This window comes from Hippoglossus stenolepis, chromosome 23 (genome assembly GCF_022539355.2).
Source record: "Hippoglossus stenolepis isolate QCI-W04-F060 chromosome 23, HSTE1.2, whole genome shotgun sequence".
In the NCBI taxonomy this organism is placed as follows: Eukaryota; Metazoa; Chordata; class Actinopteri; order Pleuronectiformes; family Pleuronectidae; genus Hippoglossus; species Hippoglossus stenolepis.
Genome location: NC_061505.1, coordinates 9,647,345 through 9,674,290, shown reverse-complemented (window position 1 = coordinate 9,674,290; position 26,946 = coordinate 9,647,345). Strand labels below are relative to the sequence as shown.

Genomic DNA, 26,946 nt, shown 5'->3' with positions numbered 1-26,946 from the left:
CTCATGTTGATCTATTCAGTGTGTGAGCAGGGAAACTAAAAACCATACAGCCAACAATCAAACCACAGTATAAGGTTTTCCACCCTACAACCTTTCAGACTCCAGCACCAGTTTTCACTCAAAAATTCCTTTTGTTAAAAACTAAATATAATTCACTGGCAAACTGAAAGTAGATGTTTTAATCTGAAATGAAAACAGTAGTAAACCATATTTCGTTGGAGACAAACATTGTTAAAACCCCAGTGGTCATCAGGATTTATGAATCGTGAGATGCCTTGTTGTAAAATGCTCACAATAAATGAGTGACACCTTTGACAATAACGTGGACGAAACTCCGGCGTCATTTTCAGTTTCGTTACAACCTCTTGTGATACAGACAGTAGATAAATAAAAGTAGATAAATAAATCAAACTCATCTGTTTTTCTCGTCCTTCTACTCAAGGTTAAAGACAAACAATCAAACTGCGTAAACCAGCCCTAAAATACTGAAAGTGGTTCAATGACGAAATAGGAGGATGATTTTATACTGTGCTCTAATCCTAGCAGAACGCCCCTGCAAAAATCAGAGCACAACAATGAACAACACCCACAAAACCATACATTTTGTCTTTCAGCCTTTAAAGAAAAATGACCACAAGATGAGTTTTTCCAAAGCCACTTGTTTGTTGTTTAAAGACATAATAACTGCACTAAGACTGAAGCTTTATTGCATCTCTTATTGTGAAGTCCTTTGGGGCAGGCCTCTAATGAAGGGTTGTATCAATAAATTAACTTAAATTTGACAGGCTTGTTTCTGTTTGCACGCTAATCACATACAAAGCGTGAAAGGTGCAGAGGTAAATCAGTTTTAAATTGAGAATTGGGCGAAAATCCATCACGAGACACTGAAATCGAGTTAAGAGATAAGAAAGGTTCATTAACAACGGCGCCGTATGTAGACATGAGAACACATGCGTTTCTGACAACCACAACAAACGTCTGCTGGGAGGGATGTGACGAGGAGGGGCATGTTTACACGAGGGAATTAAAAATGCAACGATTCTTTTTTTTCTTTCATTTTGGAAGGGAGAAGAATTTAGGACTGAATGTTTTATTTCTCACTTGATTTCCTGCAGCAGATGTAGATGCGAGCCATATGGAGCCGTACGGGCGACAAAATACATTTTGGCCTAGTTGGGTTTATTTATTTATTTTTTGTCATTTGCATTTTTGAGTTTAGAGCGTCTCCCATCTGTCCCACAACAGGACACAGATGTTAATGAGCTCCTTGGACAACAAGGGGGGCTGTGAGGGAAATGACTTCATCATGTGTGGACAAATAAATGTGTGTTACAATAAATGTAATGTCAGAAACTCGGATTAACACCGATATTAAAACAAAATACAAGTTACTTCCTGTGATTTTACCTACGTTGCTCAGCAAAGGCTATAAAAAAAACATTAGAACACATGCAATTTCATGCCTGAGTTGTGTTTGTAAAAGTGTTACGAGCGTGCATATGGTGCAAAGGGGGAAAACATTGGTTACTGAAAGGCAGAAGCCACGAAGAAGCTGATGGTTTTTCAGGGGGAGCAGTGCTGAGGAACGTGTCTCTCTCTCTCTCTCTCTCTCTCTCTCTCTCCCTCGCTCTGGCTGAAACTGTCTCGTAAATCCTGTGTGCCAGTGTGATGCCAATTAGTGACCATCTGACTGATGAAAACAAGACTCCAGAGGAATTTTGACCAAGTGGCCGAAGGTTAACAAGGATGCTGGTACGACACAAACATGTGGCAGTCAAATCAGTCGTTTGAGGTAAAACAAAAACAAAAAAAAAATAAAAGGCCACATACCGAACATTTCTGTTTGTCAGTAGTGGGAAAACATTCTTTCAACACAGAACCAGTTGTGTAGTAATTCACATAAACTAACAAAAGATGCAAAAACGATCAGGGAAGATATTCCCCTTACGAATCCACACCAGCGTCAGAGCTGGGAGTTTATTTCTGAGCGGAGACATTAAAATACCATTAAGTCAGTAGTAATGAAACACCTGCTGTTAAAAAAAGAACAACAAAAAAAGAGACGGCACATCGGGAACCTCAGGACGTTACAGACTACTTCTGCTGGCCCGCCCCAAGCATCGCTCAGGCCAAAATGAGCGCAGGGAGCACCGAGCGCACTCAGAGACAGGACTGTGCCTTGTGGTAATGTGCCAGTTCATTCCATTTTGTGACAGTGTGAACTGCCTGCTCCGAGCATTTCCTCTGTTTGTTCAGTTACTCAGCTCCATTGAAGCTAATGTGGGTTACATAAATACTGGCAGCGGTCTGACGAGGAGTCTTCGGGACGACTCTAATGCACGCCACGTTCTGAGAGCTGTCAGCCTCCTCCTCACAGTGCAGGCATCGCAGGAGACGGAGAGATGAGACATGGAAATTTGGCAGGAGGATTTTTTAATTTATCACCTCTTTGACAAGATGATGGTTAGCTGCTTTTCCCCCTTTTTTGTTTTACGACATTTGTTGATGATTATCTGTCTTTGTGTTTAAATAGTCTTTCTTTAAACATGTTCGTCATATTGAAAATCACTTTAGTAATAAGGTTTCCACAGATAGTACAGCCAAAACCAATCAGTGGACGATTTATTTTTCCTGAAACTAGACAAGGCACCAGATGACAATACAAGATTTTGAAATATCGCTTCTTAGATGATGTTCTTCATTCTCTTTGCCAGATATAAAACGGTCTTGTGAACAGCAATTGTTATCTCTCTGATCCTTTATACAATTTTCCAAAGTAAAACATAGAAACACAACATACATGTAAATTGTAAGTGACGACACACTCACCTGTAGAAGTAGGAACACCCTCGCACTGTGTTGTGTGTGAAATGCTCTTGGGTCTTCTCGTTCCCAAAGTCCTCCAGGGGGTCGGACCACAGCAGATCGCACATCGGTCCGTATGCTGGGGGCTCTTTGAATCTGTCTAGCTGTGGAGGAAAATGCCAGCACTCTAGTTAGCCTGTGTGACTGGGAAAGAAATTACACATGATGTGCGCGTACGACTGCAGAGAAAATACTGTGTGTCGCTTCTTCTGCGAGAAGCCACGCTGGCTGCTGCTGCTGCTGCTGAGATCCTAAATAACTCATGACTCCAACTAACGCACTCAATGAAGTGATGTTAAATTCTGTTTAAGGAAGAAATGAGTGGGATATTTAGGATATTCAGGATGGATGACAAGTCACACACAGCACTCATCTTCCAGCACCTGGCAGGATTTTTTTTTTTTTAACACAAAAACAGGATGGCAGCCATTCTTTGGGAGCAAGGAACATAAAATGACTTTGCTTTCAGCCAAGGATGCCTCGTTCTCGAACAAAAGCTTCTGGATTACTCGATGGGTACCATGATGGACACTTCAATAGTGGAAATTCTATTATGCATGGCCTCTGATTGCTGCCACAAAATCCATTTGGAATTATTGAATTAGTTTGAAGCAGGATCCGAGTCTTCAACATTTTTTAATCAGCGTGAGGATCAGACCGGTGCTCGCAATTGTCCAAGTCCTGAGTAGCATTTGAGACAGATCTGGGAGAATCACTTCACACATGCTGCAAGCAAGCTTGTCATTTTCAAAGCACATCACGCTAAAGTGAATATATTTTTTTCTTCCTCCACCTCATTAACTTTGAGTAAATGCAGAAAATACATGAAGCGGATAGAAGGCTCCAAATTTCAACAAATGATCTGTATTTCTAAAGCCATTAACGGCCACCTGCTGTTACACACACACACACACACACACACACACACACACACACACACACACAGAGAGAAAATGGTCTCGAATTGAACATACTTTCCTGATGTCGTCAAGATTTGTGATTTCTGGAGACAGTCCTCCGTGTACACATAGGAACTGCTGGTTCATAAGTGCAGCCAGGGGAAGGCAGTCGAAGGCGTCCATACATGCGTCATACACCCTCTCTGAATACTTAATTCTACCTGTCATGGGGGGAAACAGGGCAGGGGGAGGAGAGCATGCCAAGTCAAACAACGCAGCTCTCATACATTGGGTGCAGTGTGCGAGTCTGAGACGGAAAAAAGGCTTTGCAAAGTGCCAAAAAACTTCCCAAACATATTTTTAAAACAGCACAATTTCACAGCGCTTTTGTGTCTTTTTCCCCTCTCCCCTGTCTGAGTCCAACAGAAATAGTTCCGACATGTGTAAATATCAAGGAGGGAAAAAAATCTGACTGAACGTGTACCAGGCCAGAGGGCACTTTTAAGTGAGTGTTTGAGGTCAGTGGCTGAGCTGGACGCATAATAAACAGCTTTTTACAAAGAATAACTCAATTCTCCCTCCACTCTGCACAGAGTCTCACAGACTTCGGCTCAATTTAGATCAAAAGGTAAAAGAGAAAACAGAAGAAGAAGTGCAAAAAGCTTTACTTACATTCCTGCTTAAATGTGAAATACTCTGTTAAATGTCTACATTCATGATTCCCACGCAGCAAAAACAGTGTTTTGGGGTACAGGATCTTTAAGGCCCACAAGTACAGCACACACTGGAAAAGAGAAGAAGAAATGAAAAAGCAGAGGAAGAGTTAGCCTGTCGTCTTTATATAACACTAGAAGGATGAAGCAGCAAGTCAGACTTTGTCAATTTCAAAGTCTGGCATAATACAAGTAATTCTGCTTATAATAAAACATTCATGTGGCAAATTTTGTGGCATGTTTCAAGCTCCTCGCTGGAAGGGATGACAAACCTTCAGAGGAACTGTCGTAGGACAGTTAAAGCACACTCTATTAAAATATGTTTTATTAATATAAGTATAACGCTTCAGGCGATGACAGGGAATATATACAGTATAAGTAAATTCCAAAATGCCGTCGCAGATAAAATACATGCATTGTGCTTCACAAATCTCTCTCTACATAACCCTAAGCTACACTGTGACATTTGCTATCCGGGCTACATTTGAAGTTATTAGAAAAGCCTATTACCACTCCACTATCTGCAGCTCGATTTGATCTACGCTCAAAGAAAACTATTAATAAACGCGGCTTCAGTCGGGCACATGGCGTGTGTCACACTTGATTAGGTCCTCGTGGGGACAAAAAAAACAAAAAAACACACAAGACTCACTTCAATACTGAAATATCCTCTGTCAACATAGTCCCCCAGGAAAAGGTAGCGCGTGGAGGCTGGTGATCCTCCTACTTCAAACAGCTTCATCAGGTCAAAGAACTGCCCATGGATGTCTCCGCACACTGGAATGAGGCAGAGAGAGAGGAGCAGAAGTACATCAGCTATTTTTAAGACTCAGAATCAACACATGAAAGCCTCAGAACACACAGTGAGAAGCTTTTTGCATCTATCATGTTATTTTCCATCATATGCAAGGAGTCTGATATTCCAGTAAACCTGGAATAATGGACCACAGAGGATGTTGTTGTATCCCGTACCCTGGGATAACCTTTGTTAGTGGCCATTTGTAATTATAGAGGCAACAGTTTATCTGGCAGTTCACTATATAATCCTCAATTAGCTTTAATTAGTTTATTTCATTAAATAAAGTGACATTTATTTGTACAAACTGCACATTTGTGACTGAAAAAGGCATTGTGATGGGCCACTGCTGCTTGTCAGCTCCACAGCCCACGCTTACTCCAGGAAATTATGCAAAGAATGGACAAGGGGAGAGCATTCACACAGAAAAGGCACTAAAACAAGGGTTTAATCTAAATCCATTCCATTCAAACAATGCGGATATAATGACAAATGACAAGAACTACATGTTTTTACTTGAATTTGTATGTGTATAACATATACCAGTTATATTATTCAATATGTATGCCTTTTATTTTGAAAAATATGTAACATACATATTTTTCAAGTTGATCTTATCTTATTTTAATTTATCATGAAAGCTAAAATTAAATGTTCTTTGATACAAACAAGATCTATCAAACTTGTCAAAGTGCTATTGCTATTCTCCTACAAGCACAAACAAGAATTCTTCAGTGCACGATAATTTTCTTTATCCAGTTGTGTGTGGCAATAAATCAAAAAACTGGCTTTACTTCCCCTTTTCATGTCTCTCTTCTTCACCACATCCTTTTTCAGCCTGTTTATAACATTGAGGCATTTTAACTGGCTAGTAAGACTTAATTTGAACACACCTATCCTTGCCAAACACACTAAAAGTTCATTGGCTGGAAAAGCTCTCAGTAGTATCCATTTCTAAACAGGTCCCGTTAAGTTAATGCCATTATAAATCTGGCCTGTCACAGCAATTACAAACAGATAATTTAGAAAAACATGTCCACCTCATCCTAAGAGAACTGACAGTTCATTCTCAGGAATCTCATTACGTTCGGCACAGTTAAATCCACTGCATCGCTCGACTTAGTCAATCTGTCATATCAGTTCTATACAGCGACGAGCAGCCCAGCAGGCAGCTGTTAAATTGTGTCGGGGGAGTTTTTCCGGGGCGAACACATCTGTGTCAGGAATCAGCAACCGCGAATCAATCCACCTGGATTGGTTTCCTGTCACCCTACGTGACCCGTACTTTATAACACCCTGGGGAGACAAGAGGAGCAGAGGCCACAGGAGATTTGCTGCTTAGCCATCATTGAGTGACAGGGTGCATGTGAGGTCATCTGATTTAAAAGCCCTCTGGTCAATTTGTTCTGCTCGATGGGTCGGTTACACCTGAACTTATTATTTATGAAAGATAAATCACCTCGATAGTGTTTTTTCCAAGCATTTTGGTCGACTTCATCCAAAAAGGAAAAGAGAAAAAATTTGATTTTAACTCCTGAACAAAAAAACCAACGTGTAATATTAGAATAATAATAGTATTTCATCCAATTTTTCTATGTTTTGATTGCATATTCATTAGTTTATGTGGCAGCAGATAAGGACACGATTTCAGATTATAAAAAATAATCAGGTTTTCTCCTGATTAATTACTGATAACTGTCAGCAGAGTCGTGCAGAGTCGTACAGACAGCCGCTATTTCAACCAATCAAATAAATTGCTGTATTTTATCAGATGCAAACAAATAAACAACATATCAGCCATCAGCCACCCTGCTCTCTAAATGTCTGCATCGACCATTGAAAAAACGAAAACGGTTGACTTCTAGAGTTCAGTCCAGAGGTACACACACACACAAGGACACATGTGAAAATGAAAATCCAAGGTTCCCGCAGGTGGAAAACTTGGGAAACAGGAGCAGAATTTGGTGAGAAACCCAAGGATCTAATTTCCCTGCATTCAGCCATACTGTAGCGTAATTTCCCTGAAAGAGGTGACCACAACTGACACTGAATATATTCAACTTTGTACTGGCCTCGGTTGAAACCTAGCTTGAAAACAACTTTTAATTGCTTTATTCATTTTCTGCACTGCAGCTGTTGTAGCTTTTTTATTTTTTTACTTTAATCAGGCCATTGTGCTGAATAAACCTTGATTAGTTTAGTTTACTTGTTTCAGTTTGTGGACATCACTGTATTCTCACAGTGAGAAAGTAATAGGCTTGAATGTACTGAAATGTGAAATGGACGGATGGAATTTTACAGAGGATCAATGTGTGGAACAGGGCTCATCTTAAAGGCATGGAGTCTACAATATGTTAAACTTTCCATATGTACCTTCGCCCACTTGGGGTCTCTTAATCAAAACAATAACCGAAGACTTAGTTTGATGACATCGCAAAGTACCGTGGGATCACTGGAGTTGTCGTCTTCACCACCATTGTCGTTTTTTGGACATTTTAATAAAGAATTGTTACATACTATGTCATTAAAGTCAAATGGTTTTAACTGTGACCTCTGATGCACTGATCCACTATCACCAAGGGCTTTGGTTTCAACAAATACCAGGACATGTAAGAGTCCAGATTTTATCTCTACAGCCATCGTGATCAAAACAGCGGTTAACAGCCACAGACATGTAATTCAATGAGAGTGAGATATCACCTCTTTCAGTCGGTGAGTCACCTTCTTCACCTAAGAGCTGTGATAAATAACACAAGGATAACAATCAGCAATATTCCCAGTGAACATTACTGCGGTGACACCAACGTTGAACATGGCCTCCATATCTGTGGTCGAAGCCTTTCATCTATTCTTCAAGCAATCAGCAAATTAACTGATTAACAACCTGGTGAATGGATTGCGATCTTATTTGTAAAGGACAGACTTTCTTTTTTTTTTTTTTCTCGCAGTGGCATTTGTGGCTTTATGAACTGCATCTAGCAGCAAGAATTACAATAAGAGCTGGTGAAAAAGTCTTTCAGAGGGATAGCCAATTAGCGGGAGCTGGAGGACAGCGTCAGAGAGCAATTATCTCCAGTTACGAGCCTCGTGAGACAGCTCCGAGAACCAGCTCTCCTTGACTGTATCGTAAACCTGCGCTTTACCGTTTGTCTTTTATTAAACCCACACTGTGTAACTGTTTAAATCCACAGTAGGGAACGACATCAAGGAGCCTCGTTATTTGTGTCCGATTTCTAAAGATGTCCTTACTCCCTCCTGCAATCAAGCCAAGTCTGAAAACATGAAACGCTGGTCTATTTTAAACTGGTTGTACGCTTCCTGGAAAACTGATTTAATGGAACAAAAATGGCTCAAAGAGTGTTTGAATAAATAAAACTTCATTTCTAATGTTCTTACTTAGCCACCGTGCATTAACTGTCCGTGCTCAAATAAATATTGTGTGTGAAGCTTAAATTTCTATCTAATAGGTTGAAGTGAGCATTCGATTCACCCTGACCATGTAAACATCACGTTCTTCAATGAAAATCAATGAGACTTAAGTCTGTTGTCAGAAGATCAGCACATCCCTTGTTTGTATGTTTCTGTTATACACTGTGTATTAAAGTGATGGAGGAAAGGGTTCATCTTCATTCAATGTATTTTCACCAGAAAGGCCCCTCATACGTTAATTGGAGACTTAAGAATCTTGGTAGATGTAAATTTGAGTGTGAAAGGTTGTTTTTCTCTATTTGTCAGACCTGCGATACTCTAGTGACCTGTCCAGGGTTTATCCCGCCTCTCCCCCAATGTCAGCAGGTATTGGCTCCAGCCCCACCGCGACCCTCAAAGGATAAGCAATATGGATGGGGAATAAAAAATAATTTCAAAAAGGACAACAACTATGTAATCCCACTGCTTCATTTTGCTTCACCCACTAGGGTCTGTGATGCTGAGGCTGGTTATTGCTATGGAAACATCCCAATGGCAGCGCGTTTCACTGAGGGAGGAAAATAACAAACAAAAACCAAACAAATCTAAGCTGCTGCTGACCTGATAAAGGCCTTCGACGAACATCACCGGTGGCAACAATGAAATGCATCAATTGTGTAGAAACACACAGATGGATGCAACCGTCTCCCCCGTAAAGCAATTGTTCTAAAATCCGTCACATTAAACTTTGCACTTTAGCACGACTCTGGCTGAAGGGACGACCACCAAGAGAAAAATGATTGTGAAAAAGTAGCTTATACAGTTTCTCATTGAACTGAAAGGGCTACATTTACACCACAACAGTGAGCTTTATTTAAAACTCAATCTTCACAGGGGAATTAACAATATTTTCATGTTTTCAGAAGTCAGCGCGGCAGGAGGGAGTTCAGTGAGGGAGTAAGAGGCTGCAATTTCACCTGAAGCACGCATCAAACACACTGTGTGTGGGAGGACTGCACCTCCAGCTGACCTTTTGGAAAGCTGTCACTTGCCGGTGAAGAAAACCACCGGGTGGCACAGCGATGGCGAGAGTTCAATCACTGGCCGAAAAGACCCGATGTAATGATCACTGTGAATTGAAGTCAGCACGTCTGTGCGAGCGTGATCAACGCCGGTTCGATGGTAATCAAACAGAGATGCTACAGTGGCTCCCTCCTCCAGCTTTGGGATCTGCTTTATCACAGCAAACACACGATCTGCTGCTGTACACCTACAGACATGCTTTGCCTCCCTCCCTCTTGTCACACAACACACAGAAAACGAGGTGAGAACCAGAGCCCACATAAGAAGAGCAGGTGGGAGTACATTATCTGGAGTGAGAAACAATTCGTTCTGGCCATCTCCTGCTTGTGCGCTAAAGTGATCTCCCTGAGTAGCAGCATATCAGCGGGCAGCAGCTACTGAGTGGGTGGCGGGCATTACACAACCTGGCTTCAGAACCTACACAGGCCAACCCAAAGGCCGGGCTCATTGAGCGAGAGAAATCCACGGCGAGGCAGACCGTGCCAGATCTTGTTTTGATTGAGACTGGCTGATAACAATACCCCAGGTTTTATGATGGCACTCTCTGTGAGCTAACATCCTGTGGAGGTGGACCTCACAGTCTGTTATGAACATCAATTTGTATGATGTTGAAGAAGCTGAGATGGAACAAAACATTGTAAATGTAACTGATTGAGAGTTGGACTGAACACTTTAGAAATTGGATTTTGGAGCCTGAAACAAATTGATATTTGAGAGTTAAAAAATAAACTGTTGATAAATTGGCCAGTCGTGAAAATCAAAAAAATATTGCAAAGCTTGTCTTCATCATTAGAGTAGAAGCCAAAACACATTTGGTGAGTAAAACATGGTCAACAACAAACCCGTGCAAGGTTTTTGAATTTTAGTGAACTAGTAATGAAGCTCAGACTAGTCTGTACATCACTGTTCTCAAAGTTAGAGAATGACATCATTAAATAAGACGTTACTTAAAAGGATTCTAGTCAGTTCTCACCTATGTAATGATGACACGGTTTCTAAGTGACCTAAAAACATCTTCGATATATCATTAATAATTTGCTATAGGGCTGTACAATATGATGATGGCTTACATTTTGGTCTTAAAACGTATCATGTCATATTATGTTATTTGTACCATTGTGTCACAATTAATACATTTTACATGAGTGTTCAGATCTTTCATCACTTGGACTACGTTTTGCAAATAGGGTAAAGGAGAAGCAATCTGACCAGCCAAGACAAAACATGACATATATCTGCCATAAGCTACCATCAGTCTGACCTAGTTTTATCCATTCATGTGGAGATCTTAAGACTGTTGCATCAGAACCCATTGGGGAATCTTAATGGCCTTGCAATGATGCACAGAGCAAATTCACTTCACATTAACTTCATTAAAGTGCCATCATCATCATCATCATCATCAAGGTCCTCATTCAACCTTTTTTTTAAATGCACAACTTAAATTTCACACCCAAGATCTTAACGTTTCCTCACAAAGTATGCGTCGCAATGTCATTGGAATACCTAATATTATGAAAAGTCAAACAGCTGGGTCATGAACTATTTCTGATTTTACTTTGCAGTTACTTCAACGAGTCATTTGAAATATCATGTTTGGTTCAAATGAAACGTTCCTAGCGTGTTTAGCTCCAACGTGGACGAGCCCTCGCACGGCAAACAAGTGCATGAACGGTGCGGCCGCTTGCTGTTGCCTGGTGATGTGGCTGTAGGAGCTCGATTGGTGGGTGACTTGTGCGAAGGCCATGGGAGCAGCTTGTACTCGGTGGCCTAAGCCAGCTCTGCTCGTAACACCCCCTCCTCCCTCGAAAACCCCACCTGCCATCTGGCTCAACCAGGAAGTGAGCGTGAGCAGTGGAGAGAAATAGAGATAGCTGACATGTCATGGTGCTTTGCATCCATGATAAATATTTACATACTAATTTGCTGACCATGTGTCGTGCTGGAATTGGAGGTGAGGAGGAGAGGGAGAGAAACAGAAAGATCATGACACAGAAAGATAAAAACATGGCAGACAGATGGAAGAGCAGCACTGAGAGAGACAAAGAAATGTTTATAGAGAAGAGTGTGTGAGCTCGGGAGACAAAGCAGGTTCACGTGCACGCGCAACAGAGAAATCCTTGTTGAAAAAGGACTAGTGAGTGGGAGTGGGGTTGAGACAGGGGTGTTGAGTGGGAGGCAAAGAAGTGCTTCATTGCTGCGCACACACACGCAGAAGCCGTCCACTGTTTCTATGTAACTGGAAGGACGTTTACTGGCTGAATCATTTAAACTGTTATGAAATTTGTAACTCGAGGTGTGTTCGTTTGTCACAGGGCTTCTCAGACTGTGAATAAAAATCTGAACACCACTAAAAGGTCAGCGTGAGAGCACGTTTACATGTGAAAAACAGGATTGAGATCAGGTTAAAAGGCAGGAAATCGAGCAAGGATTTTTATACGTCCTGTGACACTCCAACATGCGTCATTGGTCAGTAATCTGATCTCTTCATTGCCCAGTGATTTATCCAACCAGTAGTGTCATATTTAAATCTTTTGAAGTTAATCCTATGCAAAACACTGTCACTTTAAGAGATTTCTTTATTTGCTCTGATTGCAGGCACAGCAACAGGCTCTGAAAGATCATAGTGTTTCCTTTTTGTGCATATGGCCCACTGTCTCACTGTGGACATTAACAAATTTTGTGGTGTTTAGTTTAAACTGGAGGATCTGTTGTTTTGTTTTTTTTACAGAGTTTCAGCCTGAGATAGAATTTAATTTGTGGAGTGCACGGCTACAAGTGCTGATTATTCTTTTCATCCCTCTAGGTTACGTACTTGCATGATTGTCCAAGCTGTTTGCATCTTTTTTGTTAATCTTCACTCTCTTCAAATTCTAGACAAGCTATTCTCTTATCATAATGGTCTCGGTAAGCACTGCAGACCCACGCTTTTGTTTTGGGAAAAAAGGGCCATGCATTCATGAATGTAAGTAAGAGCGAAGCCTGCAAAATATGAGCATGGGCCGCTCTGTACTATATTTGGGGAATTATCTCGTATTGCGAAATGAGGGGTTGCCATAGATCCTTTGAGTGGGTCTCTGATTACAACAACATCAAAGAGACCTCATCAGAAAGTCTAATGAAGGAACAGGGCACTTGACCAGGAAGAAAGACAACAATAGATGGACTGGATCTGTGCATATGTATCAGCGAGCCTCCTACTCCTGTATGTTGCATGTAAGGTGTCAAATTATCATTATTATTACAAAGTAAAAAAACAAAAGAACAAAAAAAAGAACAAACACTCACCATCAATGAGTGCAAATTAACGCTCATTATGAGAAAATATAAAAATAACACATAACAGATATATAAGTGCGTGAAGGCGCACGTTTTAATAAACTCCCACACTCCAGTGACATCTCTTGTAAAAGTACTAATGTGTTTGTGTGTGACCAAGACACAATTTGCCATTTTCATCTCCTGACCTGTCACAGGAGCCTCGATGTCCAGCAGGTTCTTCTCTGCGCGCAAGATTGCGCCGCCCTCTCCTATGAGCCTCAGGGCCACCGCCTCCTCCACACGGCCCTCCTTGGTTAGGTGAGCTTTCAGCACGTCCACTTTGGGCTTCCCATCGCTGTCAAACACCTCTTTAGCTGTCAGTCGGTGACTGGGGGGGAAGGGTACAGCTGCAAAAAATTAAATAAAAGAATGATTAATGCTGATACTTTCATATTTACAATGCTTTACTATACTTTTCATTGACAAAAGCATTATGAGGACACGCACCCACATCACATTTAAGCTGTTTGATTACGAGGTACTTTGTACCTTCCAGGGGATCGACTCCCAGCAGGAGAGGGAGTTAGTGTTCACTTCCACGCTTCCAGCCCTCCCTCTGAGACAATTTACCAGATTGCTGCTATGATCTGTGACTCATTCAATTTTCAATATTTATAACAGAACCACACAGTTTCTAGTTTGCCTGACAATACTCAGAGCAAAAAAAAGGAAATAAAATGAAGCAGAGCTCAGATATCTATTGTTTTATTAACATAAAGAGCTTTTCATGAGGACAAAGTCTAAATAACGTAACAAGTGTATTATCTTGCCGGGTTTAATGTGTAACCATCTCTATAGTTAAACATGCTCTGTTTTATGTGTGTGAATAAAACAATGGAGACATAATGTTCAGTCACACATGCATTTTTGTAAGTCACAACATATTTCACATAGATATTTGTTAGTCACAATTATATCAGAGCAAAAAAAATTATATATTTCTGAGAATCTTAAAGGCATTATTGGAATAACACTTATTAAATCTACAGTAAATCTCTGTTGCTGTCAATTTCCTATATTAATGTTTGAGTAATATGGAAACAGCTGAGGAGCATGAAACCTTGTGGAAACTTTCCAATCTAATCACAATAAAAGCATTACACAGTGCACGTTCTCCATGCACACGGCACACTGAACCTTTAAACAGATTTAAAAGAATCGCATTATCTTCACAAAATAACAGAAACCCTCACAATAGAACTCTAAAAAATGGACCTTGCCTTTTAGCACTCGACATCAAACGAGTAAAAAGGAGCTTTAGGTTTTTTAAATGAAACCATTGTTGCAGGTACTCTCAGTGGCCTTCACCAAAGAAAGAGTCCATTTCCTTTCTACCACCCCCCCCATGTGCGTATTACTTACTGACAGAAAAGGAACAAAAAAGGACATAATTAAAGACTTTTCAATTCAGCAGCTTCACAGAGTTTTAAAAATAAGACATGCTCTTAATTAATGTCCACTTGCAGACGTCGCACATAGCATGCGGGTGTGACTAATGCACTAAGCCGGGAGCAAAAACTGTTGAGTTGGTGGCTGTGTGTGTGTGTGTGTGTGTGTGTGTGTGTGTGTGTGTGTGTGTGTGTGTGTGTGTGTGTGTGAGTTTGCGTGGACATCCATCCATCCCAAAGGTGACATCAGCTGTAATTAGACCTGCACTTTATCTGTGTCAAACTCGGTGACAGACAGTATTTGGGATCTCGACTCGCAGCAGTTTAAGCTTTGTAACAGGTGTTATGTTGAAGCTGCAGACTCACTGGACTTGCAGAGTTTAATCATCATGGTGCAAGAGGCCAGCTATCTCACTGATAATAACTTACACATTTTGCTCTAAAATGCAATGCCCCATCCACTGAGATAAAACTCTAACGCTGCCTAAAGCCAACAGGTGAAGTGGAAACCTATTTGTGATATCTGAAAGTCAACATAAGGCTGGCAAGCTATACGGAAACTCAGATTCTTCTGCCTAGCTGTTAATTATTTGCTTTCTAACCACTGTTTTAATGTTGTGTGTGGCATTACTAAAGGAGGGTGCTGTCAGTATGGCATTATGATATTATGGCAACCTTTACTTCCATTTTCCTCTTTCCTGCAACCATAAACCCTTTCAAATCACACACCATGCAAACAAGCCAAATAAAGGCTCAATGTGCTTGAAGAAATCTACTGAAAAAATATAAACATGGTGTCTCCACTCATGTATCTGGGGTATTCAGAAATCCCCATCTCAGATTCAGAATGCCCCAGGTTGGTCCCCCCTGAACACCTGCTGTGCAACTCGAGCTCGAGGCCGGGGCCTTTGGGATCCGTCGACGACACCATGCTGGCCCCTGAGATTTATAACACATACTACGTGAACACTTGTGAACTATTATCAATCTGTTTGAGGAGTATTTTCCCCTCGAACAAGGAGACAGGTCTGCTCTCCAAGCAGGATTGCTGGGTCAAGAATTTGCAACATGATTATACCACAAATTCTCCACAGATGAACAAGAGCACTGCTATTAATCACAAAAACTGCACAAAGGGGTATTGATTTTAGCAGGCTGTCACAATGAACTCCATGTACATGTGTAGAACTGTCAGATAAGGGCAGAGGGTAAAGTGCTTACTTTATTTTTCCTTAGCCCACATTGATAGCCAATTAAGCCCCACTGCGATGACAGGTCAACTCCAAAAACAGTCGACCGCAGCTTAACCTAAAAAGGACATTTACTTTCTTTGCAAAAATATATTCTGTTTGTGTGGAAAGCTGGTGGCTCATAGCATTACTATGCTCACAGTCAGAAAGGATATGCACATCCATTTTCAAACAATGTAACCGTCACTTCCCACATACATACATGAGACACATGTTTCTGACATTATACGTGGTGACGGTGGAGGAGGCTGTGACAATGTGCATTTTTATGTTTGTCCTGCTGTAGTTTCTTGCCAAAATGTAAGTACTCTCCTCAAAAAGTTCCGCCATTGTTGAAATCTCTTCCTCGTGTCCTATGGTCGTCTCGCTTGAACTATCAGCTAAACTGTCACACCACAATTTCCAGTGGTACGGCTCCGTTTCGTCTTTAAGCTTTCAGAAGACGTGCACAAATACGGACAGTTATACAGACAGAGGGCTCCATCCCTTTACGTGTCCAACTGAGCCACATCTGCTCCCATTAAAGTGACAAAACATGACAAATTGTAAAATTCAAAACACAACAGAATAAAATTATTCCTTAATAGAAACAAATTGCATGGAAGCTGGCAACCTCTCAACACATCATCCTTCCATTTCCTACAGCTATGACAATGGAAACAGAGTGAACTTTCCCCTTGTGGAATTTCAAACAGCCCCCTTATTAACAAGAGTAACACCCACCTCTGTCAAAACATTACATGGCACATTGTACACTCGAAAAAAAAAAAGAGAAAAGTTCCGAGCTCAGGAAAAGACAACGTGGATTAACAACGAAGTCAAAGAAGAAAAATTATCAAACTCTTTTTCGTGTTTCATTATTGGAACAAGAAAATAAATGGCGGTGTCATATATTGGACTAAATAATGAGCACCATCTTTCTCAGTCACCAGCAGTAATTAGCCATTCGAATATGAGCTACTGGCAGTCGATGTTGGACAGAAAAATACAGCACAACCGAAACCCTTTTCCTCCCAAACAGCAGCATCTGAACATTCCCACACAGAAACTGTTGATCGTTGCAAATAACCCTGTGCATCTATCCATCCTTTCATACCGGGCTTATACAGCTGTGGGAGAATAAACTGACCCGAGGCAAGCTGCCTGGAACTCGAGCATGACTCACAAAAAACACTCTCCATTAGCCGGCCGCTTTTTGCCTTCATTAATTTTACCATTTCTCTGTTCCCTTCTGTTATGTAAGCAGGAAATTGCACTGCAGCCTTGAATCTCGCATGAGAGAGAAATGAGGATAGAATGCGAGTGTCAGAGAGAACGAATAAAAATGGAGTCTGACTTTCCTCTCTCTGGAAATTAATATTTAGACTTGACACAATAAATCGGCTTTAATTCATATTCATTTGTTTAATAAAGTATGATATGCTGTGTTGGTCGGTGAGGTTTATATCGATTTCCTTCTACAGTGGATTATCATTGAGTCTTAAGTCTTGAACTCGCAAAGCTTTGGATCAGCAACCGTAGCAGCCACCTTCGTTCATGCTGCAGTCGTGAATGGAATAATTACACCAGATTATTGGAGACATTGTAGTGTGATTCTTAAGAGATCTGCACCACCGGGCGCAGTGCATCTGAAACTGCTGAGAGGCAGTGGGAAAACAGGCAGCTTGAAATGTTCAGGTTGGTGTAGTTCAGAGCTAATGCGATCTCTCGGAGGAATGAGACAGCAGGAGGTGCGCAGTCATATGGTGCTGGACAGATCAGCTTAATTGGAGAATGTGAGACAGACTGTTGCAGAGCTCGCAGAGCAGCCCCTGGCTTCATTTAGCGAAGAACACAGAGTGCAACCGGGAGTCTGGCCTGATCTGGCAGTTCTGATGTCTACAAATCCTGAATATGGCTTTCCTTCGTGACTTCGTCAGTCATCCTATAGTTGTGTGCACTAAAGCTGTCATCATCCCATGCTCTGATAATTCAGGAAAATACTACAGAGCAAACCTCCAAACTCTAAAATATGGATTTTTGGAAGGTCAATACAGATATTAGGGGGAAAAGAATTCCCAATACAATATATCGTCTGCTATATATCTTTTTAAAAAATGTCAAAGATTCCTAAGAAATAGTTCTTATGACAAGGGCATGTTACTGAGGTTTTTGACAGGATATTTTATAGTTTAACCATAAACTTTATTATATATAACTGTAATTAAAAACAAAACACAAATACAACATTTAGAACATTGAATAAGAAAATTTATATCTTTTTGTAAAATAACACAAATGCTCATCTCTTCTCATTGTTTATTCTATAAAATAAAAGCTTTCATATGGGCAAACATAAACCAATATGGTGGTCGGACTATTTCAAAGTATGCCTTTATTTTGTAGCTACATAGAATCGGAAATTGTTTAGGAAGTGCTTTTATTGAAATAATACAGTTCTACTCACAACCAAATTGATTGGCATCTAATTAGTGCAACAATGAGATCTATAGTGCCAGTTTAATTTCATCAGCTGAACAGCAATACCTATAGCAGATATCGACTCTGTTTACCCCAGACAGACCGGAAGAACCAGGTGTCTGATAAAAACTGCCTCAGTTTACAAAAACATTAAGTCTGCATTTGTCTGAGCTGGGTTGGGATTGCGGCCAGTGAGTGGGCAATGACAAAACAAATGAAATCCTTTAAAACCATAGATACAGCAGACTGCTTGGCAAGAAAAACAACAACTCATGATAAATCCTTATGACTCCAGGGCCAGAAACCTAAGTTCTGCAATGCACAGCATCTTTCCATCAGCTGCCGAATTGATCCCCTAGAAATTGATGGAGCGTGACGCAGCGAGCAAGCCTCTTGGTTGTCACGGCCCACCTCAAACCCTCCACCCTCTTCCAGCAGGCAGGCTACCACACCAGCAAATTTCCTCCCCTGTGAGACTCAGCATGACCAGTGGAAATATCAGCTTGACCGACGGGGAGACGAGTCAGAACTAAGACTCCAGAACAACGTGTGAGTGCAACAAAGGCTTGTTCATCCAAAGCATAGAATACCAGAAGTAATCTGACTGCATGGTCATATATACGTTAGGAAGTAAAGACAGTGCAGCCGCTGATACTGATCTATAACTTTGCTTGCTTCATCGCACAAAACAGCAGCACCCTGATCCATCATCACTCCTTTTCAAATGATGCTGAGCTTTTTATCCTGAGGCAAAATGCCAAGCTAGATCTGTGTTTAATGAATCAAGTGGAAACTCTCTATCTGATCAAATGGTACTGTATGTTAAAGCCAGTGCCAGGTTAGACGGCTCAACCAGAGTGGAGCGGCATGCAGCAATGCAATAAAGAAATACACCCACTAGCATGTGGCATGACGTAGGTGGACAAAATGCACATGTGAAAGAATGAGCATATTGACAGAAAGAAGAGAAAAAAATCAATCACAATCAGACTTTTTCCAAGTTGGAAGCCTTTTAGTGATCAAGCAGCTAATACGTGTGGTGTATGCACAGAGGACGACTGTCAAGTGTTGAATAGGGCACAAAAGAGTGCGCGGCTCACTCTCCACCGATAGCCGGGGTTTGTTAATTAAATTACATAACGACATTGAATTAGAGCAAGATATGTTTGGGAGTCAAGGATGAACTGAATGCATGAGTTTGTGTAGGCGGTGTAGGAAACACTGAGCCGTACTGTACGCATCAACTTCAAAATGTCATCTGGCAGCAGTTTTATTGCTTCATTAATACAGTACCGCAGAGTCCATTCGGAAGCTGATTACCTGACATGCATAATGCAAAAGATTGAGATCTTATGGCTATCTGTGCTGACAACAAAGAACTGCAGCGGCTGATATGAAACATTATATTCACAAGGTGAGGAATTATTTGCAATCTGTTCTACCTCACACACCGGATACACCAGCATCGTGACTGTATGTCAGATGTGACCGACTCTGAAAAGCCTCTATAACTCGATCAATCAAAAGCTCAGTCAGCTCAGTCAGCTCTATAGAAATGATGCGTCCCTTACCTACAATTAAGAAGATAAATTCCAGCTGCAGCATGATGCCCATAGAACACAATACAAGACATGTATTATCATACAGAAATGCTTAAAACAATATTTAAGATCAGAGGGGGTAAATTTAGAAATTCTTAGTAAAGAAACAATAAAACTGAGACAAATATTAAACCAATCCCACAAAAAGAACCACCCCTGCTCTCTTAGAAGGCAGCATACTCCATTGTTAGTATGATTCAAAAGAAAAAGGGGAAAAGAAGTTTACAATGATCCAATTGATCCTTTAAAAACGGACGCCTGGAGAAGAAATAGGAAAAGCCATTTCTAGAGAGTGCAAATTTTCGCTTCTTGCCAAAATCTGCTCTTTTAAACACCAGATGTTTCATTGCACACTTAAAAGACGTTAGATAATTCTACCAAAGCAGGTATTAACAGGCTGGATTGTGTCACTGAGCTGAATCCATACATCTGGCGTTTGCAATGTACGGCAATGTACAGCAACAGGAGGGCAACTGCTTTGGGTTTTTCAGATGTCATGCCACGTGAAGATGTATTAAAGTGGAAGTCAAGCTATAGAACAGAATGGGCCACCATCTGGCCACCGAGGAAAGACCGGAGATTCAAAAGGCCTGCAGGCTTTCGGGCTGATGGTTAAAAAGGTCACTTGGAAATTGGCGTGAACCTCTTTACCATGCATTAGCAGGGATAGAAGCCGGCCCTGAACGAAACGCTTAGCAGAGCGTAGCTTTGAAGCTCAGTGGTCTGGAGTCGGCCGATTATATCTGTGTGCAGTATGGGAATGGAGTGGTTACTTCTGCGGTTGAGGCAGGAAGGAGAGCGGAGCCAGCAGCACTCACCTTCTCAGTGACAGACAGACAGACGAGAGAGAGAGAGAGAGAGAGAGAGAGAGAGAGAGAGAGAGAGAGAGAGAGAGAGAGAGAGAAACAAAATAAAGAGGGACTGGGCAGAGCTGTCAATAAAGACCCTAGGGGCCTGCATCAGATATTGTTGTAATGCTCCAGAGCCCAGCAGGTATTAGGGATAACACATTTAATCATTTATGCACACAAATTATCAATCGCTTCCTTTAATAACTTGTGCTCTTGTACCACCTAATTTGCTCCCTGTCATTAATAACACATGCTTTAAAATGCCATCAAATTAGTAGCAAGCCAGTGTTTTAGAATATATATGCCCTCAAACTACTGAATTTATTTCCATTAGATTAATAATAATAATAATAATAAAAATCCTTATTTTCACAACACTTAACTATAACTGTGAAGCGCTGGATGTTGTTTCAGCTCTACTGGCACTGTTTGCTTTAGTGTCTAAATATGAATCACTAGAAATATTTTGTTGGATTGCATGAACAAAGCGCCATCTTTGAAAACACATTTTATTTCCCCTGCTGTACATCGTCACCACTTGCCACTCTACGGACTGTGGTCAATCTCATAATCAATTGTGGCTCTTGATTTAAAGCTACCAGTGGACTATTACTGTACTTTAAAGAGTTGTTGACCATCATCATCCGCTGCTGCAGAGATACAAGCTTTTACATCGCATCGACAAACGGGAGAGATATTAGATAAAAGTGAGTAAAAGTGGTTGCCAGGGAAACAGTGCTGTAGAGTCTCAGCCTAAATCTTTCATCCATCAAAATATTGGCTTAAAAATTAGTCGCCGGCAGCATGCTACGCTCTGCACTGACTTGATCCAAGGTTGGAAATCTGAACAGAAGCCTCATCATATTCCACTGTTACACGCTTAAAAACTAATATAAAGCAGATAATAGCAGAATGAGGTGAAGCACAAACAATAGGAAAGTCTGATGGAGCATATGACAATATGACTGTTCGCTGCAATAACATGTACGGCTGTCTGCACAGAGGTTCCCATCAATGACAGTTATCTAGGGATCCTCATTATTAAGACAGACAGGTCATATACTAAACAAGACAACGCTCCACCCAAGACCTGCATCCGTCCTGCCAAGGCTGTCAGAGTCATCAAAGACCATCAAGCTCTGACAGAAAATAGCCCATAGCAGTGTTTCAGAGACCTTGACGACAGCGATGTGGGGCTGAGTGACAAGCAAACGTTAATCCTGCTGTTGGCTCAACAGATTTTAGATGAGAAATGTAGAAAGTGTTGGCAGCGCCAGGTGATCAAAATGCACCGCTGCTCAGACAGCACTCTGACTAAGTCCCTGATTAATTAGCGAGGTTAGGGCTGAAGCGTGGGAGGCTGTCATGGGTGAGCGGCGGGATGCATGTATGTATGCATGTATGTAAGTATGCATGTAAGATTGGAGTGATGGGAGTAGGCGGCTGATGTTGTAGGATAGTGGGGGGACATTTTCTAAAGGGGAAGTCCCTGCACTGGTTTTTTGGTGGTGATTGGGCATGTGGGGCGAGCCATCAATGCAGCAGCCGATCAATGACACAGTGAGAGGCCGCCAGAGACCGGGATCATGGCTGGCAAATGACTACAGTGATTTGGTGCTGGAGTGGGGGAGGAGTGCATGAGTCAGGCAGAGAGAGAGAGAGAAATCAGTCAATGAAATAAAAATGCATCGAGAGACGGGATGAAATAAAATTAAAAAGCCTACTGGGGGGAAAAAAAGCACCTGTCAATCCAGAAAAAAAAAAATCCCCTGGCTCGAAATGCACTGATGGGATGTCCCTGCAGATTTTACCATCCTCACAGAACTTATAGTCTACATCACATTACAGACCATGGGACCCAACTGTCTCACACGGTCGAAATATTGTTATGGTAAAAGTGGAAATACAGCAGATGAATATTTTATCACGTTGCCTCTTTCGGTCTCAGCGCGTTTCAAATTTACACATATCATAAATTGTGATAATAACAAAGAGGTGGAAAACTAGAGACCAATCCAATTTGCCACATCAGGTTCAGGGCTGATTCTGGCAAATATCGATTTAGCAACGGCATAACATTTTTGGGAAAAAGACAGTTAGAGTTGTAAAATCTGATATTCAATCTTTGACATTAAAATGACACACAACCAAATGTTCTATACAAGTTGCCACATACATCCCAACAAAACTCTTTCTTCAGTTCTAGAGGTCAAACCACATCAATTAAAAAAGAGGATGTTGACAAATTCAAATGACAAAAAATAGATACTATTGCATTTTACTTCATGTAACTAAAACAGAGAGGGAAGCCACAGCGTAGAGTGAGTGGTATGACATTCAGGGCTGGTTTTTCTGACAACAAGGATGCCTAGCCCAAGGCTATAGATATTTACCCAATGAATCACCCGAACCCAGACTACAAATACTGTCAGAGGGACCTGAGGTGCCATAGTGGAGTAGGTGACAACACTGGAGTAATTTAGACAAGTAAGCTCCAGCTGCTATAGGAAGCTATGATGAGCGACTGGCTCAAACCTAGTTAAGTGAATTATTACAGGCCATTATGGGTTTGGGCAGGACTGTGTGTAAGGTGTTAAGAGCCAACAGGCTGACACAAAAAAACCTCAGTCTCGATGTAAAACACCTTGCAGATTTCCAGGTTTTGCGGAGATGTTAACACTCTCTGGCATTTCCTCTGAAAGCCACTCTGACAGGCCCTGAAGAAGACGTTCCCTGCTAGCTTTGCCGCGCTGAGGCCTTCCCCCCTCGTCTTCCTCCACAATGCCGTGACACAGGATTAGCTTTCATTAGAGAAGGCGCTGTAATCAGCTTTAGAGCATAACAGAGACGGAACAATGGAGGAGGCTGAAAGGATCTGGAAGACAGGGTACTATGGGTGCATGCTCAGCTGTATGCAAGCTATTCCCACAAATGGAACCTGTGGCACATAACAGTTTCACAGCCACACGTACCTGCAAGCCTTAAAGAGTACTATCATGACAAATACAGCATGAATCTTCGCTTGTCATTTTAGGGCCCACAAATAGCAGACTGTCAACTACAAGGCACTGCTGAGCTGCTACTGCAACATTTTACAGGCCACCAACATCTATGGATCTTGCCGTTGACAGTCAATGAAAGAGAAAGCTGTGTGACTGGCTGTTCAGAACAGTGAATCTGTGATTTCACTCGTTCAGTCTTGTGCAAAGCGAAGCAAAGCAACACAACATGCATGCGAGGAGAGAACATATGTACGTGCTGCAGGTCAGCAGGCTGTCGGCTTCGTTCTATGTGCTGTCGTCAAATGCAACTAGTTAGGCAGGCAGCTGAGGAGGAAGTGGTGGGTGTGTTTGGATTCCAATCTGGACAAAAAACCTGGCCCTCGCACGTGCACAGTACCACCTTTGTTGGGGTTCTCGAATCACTTTCCTTCAAGCTGTCAAGCGGCGCTTTCACAGGGAAGGACTGACGACACAGGTCTATCGAGAAACTATGTTCCCACTAACCCTGGAGAGCTCCGCCAGCGCCCGGGCAGCCACTTTACAAAGCGTTCTTGTTGGTGCCGTGTTCTGTGAGTGTGTAGTGACATGCAGTCGAGTGGCTGGACGTGATACAGAGCCGCTGGGTGCAGTTTAGCTTGGGATGGAGTCACTGTCACAAAACCAGAAGTTAAACACACAAAGCCGACTTTTCCAGGCCCTCATAAATAATCCACACATGAAAACCCTCTAGAGTGCAAACTGGAAAGGAAATTCATCTTGCAGAACATAATTTGTTTTCAGTATCCGGACATATAATGCCTTTATAATACTAAGTTCAAGAACATTGAATGCATTCATATATAATACCTTGAATATTATGAATATGGCTGGCTGATTAGGGAACCCTATTTGTTCTACACATACAGGAGGTCAAGCCCGGACCGAGGTCGCACGACAACCACTCAAATCCCTAATTAGGATTCAAGTCAGACAATAATCACAAGACCTCCTGACACGATGCAAATAGATATGGATATTATTGAATATGTTACAATATGGTTTGCGAGTCAAAAGAAAAATGTTCCAGAAAATCCAACTGACTTCAGTGTTTTCTGTACTCATTCACAGCTTGGCTCTGAGATAATATGCCTCAACAGGCGTGATCGCACCTCCCAAGGAGGGCTCGTTGGCAGCTGAGATGTTGGCATTTCTAGAATGCAATTACTACACGCATACAGAGGGGATGAGGCCGGTCTATATTTGCACCCACACTTGGTGGACGAGCATACCGGACCGGAGGCTGACCCAAATAAAACACTGCCTGAACTGTAGATAACATTCTTCATCATTAATTAACCCCCATCTCCCCCTCGTACTCCTCCGAGCTGAGAAGGTTACTTGCTCCACTTGAAAGTGAATACCACACAGCCACTATCGGAGCGATCAGTGGACGGGGACAAACCCTTGCAACCATACAAGAATAGCCTCATCACATATGTGAAATGGCATTCCTCCATGCTGTGTAAAAAGGACAGGGGAGGGGTAAGAAATTGAATGCGTGTTCGAAATAAATTAAGCTAAAACTAGTATTCAAGGTTTCATATTCAAATATAATAAGATAACATTGAATATTATAACAAGCATCTTTCTGGTATCAAGTGTCCATGAGATCCATGGTTGAATTTTCATTTCTGGCAGAATGACTGTGGTTTTTCAGGGGACAGGTGGTGAGGCAATGGGATGGCACAGCCAGCCACCCCCTCCTACCTCTTGCCAAGACAACAAAGCACCTAAGAGTCCCCTTTTTCTGCCATTGCTTCCTTTTCCCCCTTGCCCACACCCATCTCTAATACCTCTGTATATAGGCCATGACTGCGTGGGTGTGGTGGGTTCTCCTGCCTGCAGGGGTACCTGAATGCCAAGAAAGAAAAGCAAAGAGGAGGGAGGGAGGGAGGGCAACAAAGGAATTATTTCTCTATAGACCAAAGAAATTCTGAGTCAGCGCGAGAGATAACTCTGCACATACACACACATGCGCATGCACTCACATCTTGTCTCGCCATTCCCAGTCTCCTGGAGGAGCTCTATATATCAGGAGAAGCTGTGACGGAGCCCCTGAAGTAGCTGCTATTATGCAACCCTTCTGGGCAAAAAGTGACTGTAAAGTAAATCATCCCCCTCTGCCGCCAGCCTGACCTCCATATTGCAGAGAAAGCACTTTCAAAATTCACTAACGGAGTATTACGCTGAAGGCACCATCTGTGCAGGGCTTTACTAGCAGCCGCGAGATTAAAAGCAGTTAAAGCATCACATTCAGAAGCCATCTCCGCAGTCAGCGTCTAATGAAAAACTGAGAAACTAAATAAGGGCCTTTATAACTCTCTATGTGCTGCTGGGGGTAGTGTGGGTCAAGCAGTGGCAGGCTGCAGGTCGTGGCCCTGATCCCCTCGCACCAAACAGCCCTGCTCCAAAGGTCATGTGTCCTTGAGGATCAGGTCGGTGGGTAAAGTCAGGGCTGAGAAAGCAACACTTGACAGCTTGACTGCCTAAAGGGAGTCTCGACTCCAGACTCTCTTTTTTCCTGCACTTCTTTTCACATTTTAAGACGAGATACACGGGGTCAGCATTTTTCAAATTCTTCACTTTGGGAGGCTTTCCAACTTGGTAAAAAAAGTGAATTACTAAAGACAAACACAAAATCAAACACCACCATATACCCTGGCAGTGGTTACCAAGGGTATTAAAGTTAGCTGGCTGTCAAACACAAACTATATTTACTTTTAGCAGCAGAGCTGCACAGTATAACACTGAGGAACTGCATAGCTTTATACTGTATACACCATCTGTTAGGCTGAGAAGAAGTCTCTGCCCTCTTAACTGCCAGCTACAAAACAGACAGTACTCAACTAGGGTTTAATGCAGGACACAGCCACTGCCAGACAATTTTCCTGTCATGTATTTGAAATAGAAAATAACCATGAATTTGGGCTTGAGGAGGAAAGAAAACTGAATTTATTTAATTCAGCAAATTGCCGCTGAAGTCCTGGCTTAAAATCACTTGGGGATACACTATCTGCTGACCGACCAGCTGATTTGTACCTCAATTTGGCCGTCCCCAAAGGCTTGCCACATTCCTCCAGGGGGATCAGATTACGGTCTATACAGGGAGATGGGCCTGAAGCATTATGGGTGTTTTGGCCTTACAACATGAGTCTGACACAGTTGAGGAGCAGTGTGAGGAAGAGACTGTGCAGAGGGTAATGAAAAGACACACTGAATGCAGGCAGACGGTGGCCTAGAGGAAGCGTTGTAGTCATGGTTGGAAGCAGG

At 41.9% G+C, this 26,946-nt stretch overlaps 1 protein-coding gene across 6 annotated transcripts in view; it reads right to left on the bottom strand.

The window, feature by feature from the left end:
* LOC118102577 (serine/threonine-protein phosphatase 2B catalytic subunit alpha isoform) overlaps positions 1-26,946 on the bottom strand; it is a 62,102-nt gene that overhangs the window by 23,229 nt on the left and 11,927 nt on the right. For all 6 annotated transcript variants that reach the window (XM_035148859.2, XM_035148860.2, XM_035148861.2 and 3 more), the window contains exons 2-6: positions 13,232-13,432; positions 5,130-5,254; positions 4,437-4,548; positions 3,840-3,985; positions 2,830-2,969 (exon numbers count right to left, since the gene is read on the bottom strand). In XM_035148859.2, the coding sequence (XP_035004750.1) occupies positions 2,830-2,969; positions 3,840-3,985; positions 4,437-4,548; positions 5,130-5,254; positions 13,232-13,432 (724 nt within the window). The remainder of the gene's footprint in view (positions 1-2,829; positions 2,970-3,839; positions 3,986-4,436; positions 4,549-5,129; positions 5,255-13,231; positions 13,433-26,946) is intronic.